This window comes from Triplophysa dalaica, chromosome 9 (genome assembly GCF_015846415.1).
Source record: "Triplophysa dalaica isolate WHDGS20190420 chromosome 9, ASM1584641v1, whole genome shotgun sequence".
NCBI classification, from domain to species: Eukaryota; Metazoa; Chordata; class Actinopteri; order Cypriniformes; family Nemacheilidae; genus Triplophysa; species Triplophysa dalaica.
In genome coordinates this window covers 5202455-5214693 of record NC_079550.1, presented here as the reverse complement: position 1 = coordinate 5214693, position 12239 = coordinate 5202455, and the positions used below count along the sequence as shown (strand labels likewise).

General features: G+C 37.7%; 3 protein-coding genes across 3 annotated transcripts in view; 2 read left to right on the top strand and 1 right to left on the bottom strand.

Annotated features, from left to right (window-relative positions):
* The window catches only part of mre11a (MRE11 homolog A, double strand break repair nuclease), a 36528-nt gene extending 33716 nt beyond the window's left edge, over positions 1–2812 (bottom strand). Inside the window, exons 1-6 of the mRNA XM_056757585.1 lie at positions 2730–2812; positions 2434–2465; positions 2095–2227; positions 1827–1987; positions 1342–1429; positions 784–925 (exon numbers count right to left, since the gene is read on the bottom strand). Of these exons, the coding sequence (XP_056613563.1) occupies positions 784–925; positions 1342–1429; positions 1827–1987; positions 2095–2227; positions 2434–2456 (547 nt within the window). The 5' untranslated portion in view covers positions 2457–2465; positions 2730–2812. The remainder of the gene's footprint in view (positions 1–783; positions 926–1341; positions 1430–1826; positions 1988–2094; positions 2228–2433; positions 2466–2729) is intronic.
* A 100-nt stretch (positions 2813–2912) lies between these two features.
* Positions 2913–6175, top strand: ankrd49 (ankyrin repeat domain 49). Its single transcript, XM_056756576.1, has 3 exons — positions 2913–2968; positions 3768–3979; positions 5312–6175. The coding sequence occupies exons 2-3, from the start codon at positions 3770–3772 to the stop codon at positions 5762–5764; spliced, it is 663 nt and encodes a 220-aa protein (XP_056612554.1). The 5' UTR covers positions 2913–2968; positions 3768–3769; the 3' UTR covers positions 5765–6175.
* A 1191-nt stretch (positions 6176–7366) lies between these two features.
* Positions 7367–12060, top strand: LOC130428490 (alpha-(1,3)-fucosyltransferase 4-like). The gene has a single exon (XM_056756575.1). The coding sequence runs from the start codon at positions 9332–9334 to the stop codon at positions 10436–10438; it is 1107 nt and encodes a 368-aa protein (XP_056612553.1). The 5' UTR covers positions 7367–9331; the 3' UTR covers positions 10439–12060.
* The last annotated feature ends 179 nt before the right edge of the window (positions 12061–12239 follow it).

Sequence of the window (12239 nt, the reverse complement as noted above, 5' to 3'; positions counted from 1 at the left end):
TCAAGTAGGGAGTCTGATGGCTTTAACTGTTTTACTATTTTTTATAGGCCAGAGATATGTAGAACCTCAAAATGATAAAATTTCACAGGGCAATAAGAATGCAGAGTTGGGTTAATAGCAACAGGAGGAATTTGAGATCTAATATATTCAACCTTTGAAATAAAAAAAAATCTTGACATTTTCACAAGATACCACCTCTTGGACAGAAAATAGGCAGAACACCAGCTTACTGAATCAAATGATCCTATAGACGATCCATAACATCCACTTCTGTCAAAAAATCTCCATCAGATTCACAACATACTTTATGATAATAAGCAAAATAATAATTTTAATATTATTTACACTGAAGTAACTAAGACACAAAAAAATGCATTTAATAGTTTAGTTTCCCTAGATTAATAGTCAAATACTCAAAAACTGAGAAGCTGTTTTGACACAAAATAGATTTTTGTATTTCTAATGTGTTGTCTACTAAAGCAATTATCTCTAACAATCTATTCATTATCTTGAGTAGTCTAATTACTGGAATTAATTAGTAGAAATAATGTGCAAAACTCCACACATCGGTCTACAAGATTGAATTATACAAACATTTTTTGGAAAACTTTAGCATTGTTTTTTTAGAATGATTAATTTGCACATGGTTTGTCTTAAAGCATATTAAAAACACCACACAGACATATAGACAACATTAAAACGTAATGTTCTTGAATTGTACATTTAATTGCAATTTAATTGAAATCATATCATATTTTTATTGAAATAACATTAAAAACTCACCGATGCCATAAAGTGCAATCTTGGTGCTTCCTTTCTGCAGGAGAACCGGACTGATCTCAAGTTTTTCCACTGATCGACTGCGGCCAAAATGATTGACCAGACCAGCACAGCTCAGCAGGTCTATAGCACACAGACCATCAGCCTTGAAACACAAACAGAGATGTTCTTGCACATTTCATAAACCTGCGCAGTGTTTACTTCTAAATGCAAATTAAAATACCAGAACCACATAACAGAGCCCTGTATTTAAAATAGCATCTTTGGGGCTTTAAATCTAGGTCCCACACAAAGGAACACTTTAACTAAACTTTATTAGTAAATCTAACTTGTTGCCTTTATCACCATACCAAGATATCACAATATTAAGAATACAATGGTTGAATCTGTTTCTCGAACTAACAAAATATAAACTACTCGTTTAATATTCAAAAACAGATTATAACTGAACTAAAAGGACAACATTTGGTTTGCTTAACATCAGATACTAAATAACAGTTATTTGTTTTTTTCTGAGTTATTTTTTTGTTAAGGGTTGACTGAACTGGCATCTTCTCTTACCCCTGTGGGGTCGTCATGGTTACCATGTACACTGAAAACAGGCATGGAGATGTTGAGATTCTCATCCAAGTAGTTAACCCATGGAAACCTGACATGAGCACAGGGAACAACACGTCATCATACCTATATACAGTATGGAGGTTATTCTGCACATCAGTCCACAATATTCACTGATCAAGTGAAAAGAGAAAAACAAGTACCAACGTATGAAGGCTGTTATGATTGTTGTTTCTACTGTCAGGACAATTCTAATTTATATGTGACCCTGGATCACAAAATCAATCTTAAGTAGAGCAGGAACATTTTTAGTAATCCCCAAAATACATTTTTGCCAAAAATCATTAGGATATTAAGTAAAGATCATGTTCCACAAAGACATTTTATAAATGTCCTACCTTGAATATATAAAAACTTTATTTTTGTAAGTGGATTTTTTGTGAGACCGTCCAGTGGCACATATAGGAAACTGTCCGCTCCTGACTTACTTGCTTTGACTGAAATTGACAGCCTGATCGCTTAGGATTTCAAAGACAATTGGACGGTCACCCATGCAGTACTTCCTCATCACCTCCATGCAGCAGTGCATAGTCTTGCGGGATGGCTTGTTATCATGGAACAGATCACCGCCCAGCAAAACAAAGTCAACCTGAGAGAACATAAACGTGCATGCATAAATGTAAATAATTGATGTATATGAACGTCTTTAAAATAACCTAAAAATAACACAAAATATATATGCACATTCATTCCAACCTCATTCTGCATGGCACATTTCATGATCTCATCAAACGTCACAAACGTGTCATTTCCTCTGACAGCATCTTTCTCCAGGTAACCCAGGTGAATGTCTGTGGCAATGAGGATCTTGAAAGTGTCCTCATCATCGCTATAAAAAGAGCATAATATGACATTAAGGATAAATGTACCCCTATAATGTCTCTGCATTAAAATCAAACTGTATACAATTATAGGGGGCGGGAATATTTGTATTCTGCCTGTAAACAAGACTAACATTTACATAATTTTCCACATTTGCTTCCTTTAAACCAGATTACCTACGTTACATGCTTGCATTAAGTTATTAATACTCACCAGGTGTTGCCAGCTGATGTCATGTTAAGAGACTGGAGTGAGATATCGACGGAGTAAACAAACACAGAAAAAACACGAATCAATCAAAATGTTGTGATGTATTTAATCTAGAAAAACCCTTAAACGTCAGTTTCATAACACTCATGTGCTTCACAATCAGCACATAAACGTGCTGCATAACTAGTTATTATCAAAACTTGAAAAGTGTTGCGTTTCGAAAGTACTTTGAACTATTTCCTATTTTGTATGATCAAAAACACCAAAACACTAACTCGCAAAATTAAAGTTTATTTTACCTAACAGGAGATTGTTTCCAGTCAATGTTCACATCTCTACCGCACACGCTATCTCACGCCTACCGCGGAAGTGTCTAACAGCGAATTGTTTTAGTCCTGGGAAGTGTAGTTTTTTTACAGTTACACGCGGAAACTGTAATTAATTTGAAAGGGCAGGAAACTACATTTCCCAGGCTCCATAGCGCCAAAACAGACCGCGTAGACTGTGCAAATCACAAAGTGAGCGCGTTCGTTGTTTGGTAAGTCAAATGTGTTATTTGCGGGCACATAAGAGTTCATCGGAAATTATTGAAATGGTTTGATTATTGGTTGAACTTGTAGATCTCAACCTTATAAGTATTGTGGGGATATTGATAACAATACAGTGATGGTATCAAATGGCATGGACGATTTACAGAAGTCATACATACGAAATTAATCATGGTCTTTGTCAGTTAAACTTTGGTACTCGTGCCTATTTGCCAGGTTTATTACCATTTTTTACTATAGCGATGTCATGGTTAAATTGTGGTTACTGTAATAATTTGGTACATTTGTGGTTAATATTGTTTTACTAAGTTAAGACGGTTTCAGGGGCAACGACACAAACATAACATAAACACATGTTAATGTCACGTGCCCCAAACTTAACTTCCGGTAGACCTCTTTAGAGAATCAAAAATAATTTAAAACACTAATGTACAAAAATATTAATATAAGTATAAATCAAATATAAAATATATTTTTTTTATATTGCCAGCCAGACCGATAACCAAACACAGACCGGACGTTAACCATGACCCAGGCGCATACGTCATATGAAACGGTCTATAAATAAAACTTTGGTCATTAAAGTTACACCATAGTTCATTTTCACAAGTTAAGTCTCTTTCCGGTTTGCAAGTTAGTACAATTTGTAATAAAAATTAAATTACATTTTGGTCACTGAAACACTGAAATACAAGTATCTCTTATTCCGTGTTAATTTCAGACAGACAGTCTTTAGGCTGTGCTAAAATCCATCACATCTTTTGCTTCTGTGTCTTGTTCTAAACTCAGTGATGGAGTTTCCCGAGGGGTTCAATCAGCTTGACCTGCTGGAGTCTCATGGCCACATGATCCCGGTGGGGATGAAGAGTGGATGGGAGGAAGAATGCGATGAGGAGGATGAAGATGAAGGCTGCCAAACCGAGGAGTGGTATCAGGAACAAGAGCTCAAATTACAAGACAACCCCACTGAACTGATATTATGGGCTGCTGAGAGGAATCGAGTAAGATATTTTTTTTTTCATGTGAACTGCATGTTTAAGGGTCCAGTGTATGAAATTTAGTGACATCTAGCGGTGAAATTGCAAATTGCAACCAATGGCTCACTCCATCCCTCCCTTCGAAGCACTATGATAGCTGACACTGGGATAAGATGTTGTCACGTTTTTTGCTTCTTTGGCGAAGGAGATGACATATTTACGCAACGCATTCTGCAAACCAGTTTGATTCCACTTGAAATTTTAATTTAAGTTGTTTTAGTGTGTTTTAGTATATCAATAAGCTCAACATTGTCTATAATCATTCAAAGCTTACATTCTTTTACCTCTGTCACAACGGATAAGCATTTTTTATGACGTCAGCAACAATGCTTTGGAACATAACAGTTTATACATCTCCTTAAGGGAAAGCTCAAGTATTCGAATAAAAATCTATGCACAGTTATGTTATGTGGAACACAAAAGAAGATATTTTGAAAAATGCCTCGGTGCTTTTGTGTGCAAATAATGGAAGTCATTGAGGGTCAATGTTATTTGTGACATTCTTCAAAACTATCTTCTTTTGAAATAAAATCGCACATGTTAGCAATGACATGAGAGTAAATAAATGAAGAAGGGTTTTATCCTTGTGTGAACTTTCCCTTTAATGCTAACATATTGAAATGAAAACACTTCAATTTTGATTTCATGGGACTTTAAGAATCAGTTTACATATGGACAGACACACAACTGGCTATTACAAGTACTTTTACCTGCTTTGAATATAGATGCATGTTAAAGATTTATAAAATCTCAGCCTTTGAGTCCATGAAACAGGTCTCGTGAGTATTTTCTAGCTGACACATCATTTTATTGAAAAGCTCATATTCATCTCCAGAGAGCCGGCTCATCTTATTGAAATACCGAATGCCATCGGCATGCTTCCAGCTTGTCTACCACGTTCTGAATACAAAATACGTTGACTGTCAATATTTTATTTAGAAGGGCATTTTGAGAGAAAACTAGCTTGATACAAACTAATACATTGATGCTGTTCTGAGAGTCAAACGTTTGTACTGTAAATGTTATTTGTGAAAGTTAAAGAAATATTTAGTGCTTACCACAGAAAATAATTGACAATTTCAAACAAATAGCTAGGACTGTGTATCCATTTAATCACAACATATTCCATGTTGTCATAACACATCTCATTCCAGGTATAATAAATAACACTTTACAATAAGGTTGTATTCCTTAACGCATTAATTTCCTACGAAGCCTTCCAGATCACTGTAAAAACCAGAAGCACTGTACAAGAAAGGTTTTACTGATGTATTTGTCTCTCTCTGTTGCCCACAGTTAGCCACAGTAGAACATCTCCTTGCATCAGACACAACCCTTGCTTATTGTCATGATAGTGATGGTTACACCCCTCTTCACCGCGCTGCCTACGGTGGACATTACGCTGTGGTCTCGGCTCTTCTAGACGCCGGAGCAGATCTTCATGCGAGAACGACGGATGGTTGGACGCCACTACATAGCGCCTGTTGCTGGGGTCACACCACCGTGGCTTCCCGTCTTTTGAGGCGAGGAGCAGAGGTCAATGCCATGACCGCGGGCCACCTCACACCCCTGCAGCTGGCCGCAGGAAATGCTGCAGCAGGTCAGACTATCGAGCTGTTGCTGTCACACCGCACCCTGCAGACGGGACTGAAAAACAGCGCAGGAGAGACGGCGTATGACATCTCACGCCGCACGAGTGCACATCACAGGCTGTTTGAGATGGCGGAGCCTTGTAATAACATCTGCTGACAGCAATGTGTGCACATTCGGCTTCTGATCATGAAGCTAAAACATATGAAAGAATGTTGATGTGGTTCATTTATATATAGTTAAAGGGACAAAAATATAAATTCTTTCATCATTGACTCATTTTCATGTCATTGTACAGCTGTATGAGTTACTTTCTTCTGCGAAACACAAAAGAAGATATTTTGAAGAATGTTGGTAACATTGATCCCTATTGACTTCCATTGTGTGGACACAAAACCACAGAGACATTTGTCAGAATATCTTCTTTTGTGTTCCAAAGAAGAAAGAGTCGGATACAGGTTTTGAATCACATTGAGGTAAATAATCTATGACAGATTTTTTGCTTACTATCCTTTAAATTAAAATGCACATCATAACAAATACTGTAAAATAAATAAAATCTGAAATACATATCACTTGACATTTTAATACTGTTGCTTAACAACTCAAATACATTATACAAAACAACCAGATAATGCACTTTATTTTAGGTTGTCAACATCTTATAGCAGTGTAATTATACAAATGAGAAATATAAACTCACATGTACTTACTGTAATGATAGGTTTGGTTGCTTGGAATTATGCACAATTTAATGTTAAAACCAGACATGGCTTTTGACTGACAGAAAAGGTGGTTACCCATCAGCCAGCTCATGAACAGAAAATAAAAACAGATCCACATGCAGTAACTTCACATCTATGAACATACACATATAAATTTGAACCCTGAAAAGCAGGTCAAAGTCTATGTGCCCAAGGGAAAACTGGGTAGACGATTTTTCTACATGCTGCACGTGTTCCCTGATGCTAACTGAAGTACACTCCCTGCATCTGAATTTGAATCTACAGACTGGCAGACATTCTGCAACAAGTCCAGACTGACAATCTGTGCAAAATCTGAGCAAAAGTCTTGCTGTGTATGTTTAGCCTTTCTGCTGAGAGGGTAGATTAACCAATCAAATGACAAACATGATAGATGTTGTATACTCGAAATGTATTCATACTACACACTAGGGGTGTGCATTGTCGAAGAAAAATGTGAGATATGTTGCTAAATATTGCGATAAGATAAGTCTGTAAAATCTATTTAAACCTTCAAAATTTTACAACTGTAAATCATACAACCAATGTACATGTTTTACATTCTAACTATTGACCATTGTGATTATGCATATTTGCAAAATTCTGAAACGTGATATGTTGTGCAGCCCTACTACACACATACATTATGCATAATTTAACATGCACTCAAAACAAATGGTGGGTCATTTTCAGCCCAGCATTGGGTCAAAAAGTGGCAATCCTAACCGTTGGGTTGTGAAATAACCTAATCCAACATTTTTAGAGTCTACTGGACAGTTGTTGAGGACTGCAATAAAAACTACATAAAACCTTCTCAGAGTCACTAAATGTCATCAGATGACGTTATGCTCTTGCAATCTTGTCATATTTGCATTCTGTCTAGCGATGGCACTCTATATGCTTTGATACTTTCCTATTCTCTGTCCTCACAAATTTAAACTATTGAATTAAGCCAAATAAAGTTGTTCAATTGTATGTGGACTACCACCAAAAAGTTTGCCTGAAACTACCTTGATTTGTCGTGTGGCGGGGCGGGTACAGATCCAGGATCAGCGTCGCCTAGGAAACAGCCCGGCAGCTAATGTTGATCGCCTACACCTGAGGCTGATTAGCTGCCGGGCATATAAACCCCGTGCACTCACCACTCTGGGTCTGGTATTTCACCCAATCTAACCCTTTTGTCTTTGTACCAGCAGATACGAGTGACCAGGAGAATTAGGACCAGATTTGCACGAGCACGGAGGACCAATATACAACACTAGCACCCCGGGATATCACTGTTTGGACACTTTTCACTGTGTGTGTGAATAAACTCCCCTCCGGGGTTTGTTATATCTGCCGTCTTGTGTCTGTCGTGTCTCTTACCCTGCCACAGTCGCTATTAGCTTTTTTAAAGTTGCTATATGTAGCATCAAGGTTTCTCAGTGGGTGTACGAAAGATTCAATGGTTACTACAGAAATCATACTATTTCTGCTGTATTTAAATATTACGTTTCCTCCCAAAATAACATTTTGAGCATGATAATTATCTCTGGGTTATTAGCTCCATTATATAATTATGAAAGGATAGTTTCCAGAATACAATTCATTTATCATAATTTTTAGGGCTGCACAATTTTGTTTGTTGTTTGTGTATCTTGCCTTTATTTGCTTGGCTTTTAATGTTTTGAGGCAAAAACCAAGCTAAAAGACGCTTATAAAAACAAGTCATACATATTTGAAATGAAATAAGGATAAATTATGTACTGTGTAGCCTATATTATATGACAGTAGTGTCTATCACAAAATTTTCATTATGTCTGGCCAGAGAATGATTTTCAGTTACATGTAAAATCTCCTCAATCTATCTCATCAAAATCTCCTGACAAACAATGTCAGATATATGTCAGTTATAATTGTTTTTTGTCAAGGTGTTATTTAGAAATGACTCATTCATCCATATCATTCTGGGCATGTGCTTATAAACTCTGTATGGTAAACGGCATCTACAGGAAATGTTTATATTGTTTTGTTTATTTTAATCACTGCAAGTATATTTTTAGACCTTATTAATATTTTACAGTTTGTAGCTTTTAATACTTTTTAACAGTACGGAACAGTTTCTCCCCTCCTGCATGAAATCTCTCTTTTCACATTGTAAAAGTAAAACTTGTAGTTTTGCAGCAGGCTTGCCAGTAAATTACTGTAGATTAGATTACTACATCATATTTTTTCCTATTAGTACTGTTTTAATTTGAGTTAAACTTGACTTTAATCAAAATTAAAACACTTGACTTTTGAGATTAAAATTGAGCAAGATGAGACATGGTCTCATTACACTCATTACACAAAAGAATGACATTCTTCCAAAGCATTTTGGCATCGTTTTGTAGTCAAAATATTTAAAATGTCTTAAATGTTGATATATTTACACAACAATAAAAGTGGCCTAAGATATTTATTCTTGTTTTATGAAAGAAAATATAAAATCTAGGTAAGTATGTTAAAAAGAAAATTAAACATCTACAGTAAGTTACTGGCAAACCTGGTGCAAAACTACAGCAAAGTTTTACAGCGTATTTTACAATACTCTACCTCCTTTATCTATGGACTATGTTTGCTTTTAGGTGTGGTATTTTGAAACTTCAGATTCACATGAAAGCTTCACGTGGTTAGTTCATATTCATCAGTTGTATAAAAGTACTGCAAATGCCGTAAAAACCCAACCCATTTCACTTGATGGTGTAAACAAAGACCCCTTTAAGCCATGAACCTATTCTGACCAGGTGCCACGTAGCGTTGCTGCATGTGAGGACTGATTCAGATCTTAACTCTAGTTCTCAAATATCAATGACTAACCCATTCAAAACTAGTTTCTCAGGGAAAACAGGTTGAACTGATACATTGCGCATCTGATTTAAGCTTTTAAACAAGATCAGATGTTCCACGGCCGCAAGTTATTACTGACTTTGCCACTTGGATACATTGATACCCGCTCCTCCATATGCGGACAGACGACACATCACACCCGACTTCTCGAAACGGTGCGCACCGACAAAAACAATGTCGCGTTGCGTTGTCATCTCGGAGATCATACCGTTGGGTGTCTGTTCTATTGTGTGGCTGTATTGTGGTTTTGTTCGTGTTAACCTTAATGTATTTGCCCCCTTTGCGGGAGGATTCGCCTACCCACGCTGTGGTTCGAAACGAACCCCCCGGTGTGACACTCCTCATCTGGTGGAGACCCTACGGTAGCCGGGAACCCCTGCCCGACTGCGCCGCGAGATATGGGATCCAAGGCTGTACACTGACGGAGGAAAGATTGGCGTATGACCGCGCAGACGCCGTGATCGTTCACCACGCAGAACTGATGCGCAACTGGAGCGCGCTTCCCCGCGCACCGAGACCTCCGCGCCAGAAGTGGATCTGGATGAACTTTGAATCTCCGAGTCACTCCGGCTGGCTGGCCGGGCTGGCGGGACTGTTTAACCTCACCATGTCATACCGCCGAGGCTCGGACATCTTCATGCCCTACGGGTACCTGCAGCCCCGGGGTGGAGATGCCCCGCAGGTGCGTGCGCGGCGCGGGTTGGTCGCTTGGGTCGTTAGTAACTGGAACGAGCAGCACGAGAGGGTGCAATATTTCAAACGTCTCCGAAAATACATACAGGTGGATGTGTTTGGGCGCGCAGGGCAGGATTTGATATCCGACAGCGTGACCCGCACCATATCCCGTTACAAATTCTATCTGGCTTTCGAGAATTCCATGCACACGGATTACATCACTGAGAAACTGTGGAAGAACGCGCTCGTATCAGGGGCCGTGCCCGTGGTTCTCGGGCCGTCGCGCGAGAATTATGAGCTCTTTCTTCCCGCAGATGCCTTCGTACACGTGAAAGACTTCAGGAGCCCGCTCGGGCTCGCTGTTTACCTGAAACACCTGGACCGACATCCTGCGCTCTATCAGCGCTACCTCACCTGGAGGCGTCGCTACAGCGTGCACGTGACGTCGTTCTGGGCGGAGCATTACTGCATGGCCTGTAGAGGTGTTCAGGCCAGCAGACACCAGAACAAAGTAGTCACTGATCTGGCTGTCTGGTTTGAATCCTAATGTCTGTTTGTGTTCGACAGCAAACACCACATAAGTATTGACTGTGTGCCATAATGGAATTTACCCGAAATATTTTAGGATTGTTGCCAAAAGTTTATGGGGCCCAAGACCGCATTTATACTGGTGGGCCTTCTCTCAACCGGCCCAAGATGAGGTTACTGAAGACCGTCATGTTCAACACAATTCATGCTTAGACAGTGTGAAATTATTTAAACTTATGTTTTTTAAACATTCATGTATGAGTAACAGGATTTGTCGGTTAGAAGAATGTCAAAACCAAAGATTTTCTTCTTAAATAAACTATTTATGAAGTCTATAAAAGTGAGCATTGTGACATTAATCCTTTTTTAAATCTTATAACATCTAAACAGAGTCTTTCATGTTTGTTTTTGTGTGTACCGTGTGTATCGCACACAGCCTCACCCACTGCTTTCTGTGTAGAGATAGTGAGAGTAATGTGATCTCTGCTCACATCCCTTTAGTAAGACCAAACATACTCCATTTATTCACCCTCATGTCATTCAAAACACGTGACTCTAATTCAGCGAACCACAATAGAGGATATTTTGAGAAATGTCTCAGTGTTTTAAATGAAAGTCAATTGGGGTAAGTGTTGTTTGGCTACCCGCATTCTTCAAAATATTTTCTTTTGTGTCCTGCAGAAGAAAGAAGTCAAACAGGTTTGAAATGGCATGAGGGTGAAGAAATGATGACAGAATTTTCATTCTTGGGGAACTGTCCCGTCTATTGCTTTCTGTAATTTTGTCTCATCAAAGGACTCTCCGGCAACAAACGCATCATAAAAAATCAATTTGGACATTTAAATGATTTTAAATCATGAATTATTGAGTCCTGTGCAATTTCCGAATCACTCTACTTCATTTAAAAGTCAAAGCAGATGCGTGTAAAGAGCGTGAAGACTGATTATGATGTGCTTCTGTGTAACCTTTCATCAAACAAGCCGCAATCAAACTTGTTAACATGAATTTTAATAGATGGAGGATGATGACATTCTTCTCATGTTCTCTAAATGTCATATTAAAACAGCTAGAGGTCTAATTTTTTTATTTTTGTTATAACTAAAAGTCAAGAATCTTATCATTAACACATGACATGTTGTTACTTTTCAAAATCAAATATTTATGGGCAGTTTACATTTCCTCGGAGATTAAAATGTTCATTTTTTATTATGTTTTCATAATCTTATTGTGTTAGTTAGCTGTATTTTTTTGTCGTTATTACTTAATCAAAACAACCCAACTGCAGTTTGATTGTTATTCATTGGAATGCACAAAATAAATATTTTTTTACCCTAAATACATCTGTTTTTGCAAATGAACTCTTCATATTTTTTCTACTGTTTAGTTACGTTAAAAATAGCAGATGAACAAAGAAAAATGCTGTTAGATGGTAACCCCAAAGTGAATCAGTTGTTTTTTGTGCGTTGATTATCAGTCACAGAAAAAGTCTTACATCTGTTTTACCACAAGAGGGCAGTAAAAGCACGAAAATGTCAGCCCTGAGCTGAATTAGAGTCTTGAATTTCAAAAATCAGTAAAAATGTTTGTTTCCTTTAGTGTTTTGCTTTGTTTTTCTATTTTTGTTCATCAGTATGTTTTTAGTTTTACCCATATTATATAATATTGTTCTTTTCAAATAGATTCTATAATCTTGTATTCAAACGTTTCAATTTGTGTTGTTTCTTTGCTTTGATGTGTTCCTAATAAAGAATGATCAAGTGACTCTTACCTTTGGACAGAAGTGTATATTCTGTATCCATAAAATGCCAGCCTATGTTCAC

Excerpts from the sequence above, each read along its gene's own strand:
- ankrd49 (XM_056756576.1), top strand. The coding sequence starts at position 3,770 with ATGGAGTTTCCCGAGGGGTTCAATCAGCTTGACCTGCTGGAGTCTCAT. Across the intron at positions 3,980-5,311 it reads GGGCTGCTGAGAGGAATCGA|TTAGCCACAGTAGAACATCT; the intron begins GTAAGATATTTT and ends TGTTGCCCACAG.
- LOC130428490 (XM_056756575.1), top strand. The coding sequence starts at position 9,332 with ATGCGGACAGACGACACATCACACCCGACTTCTCGAAACGGTGCGCAC.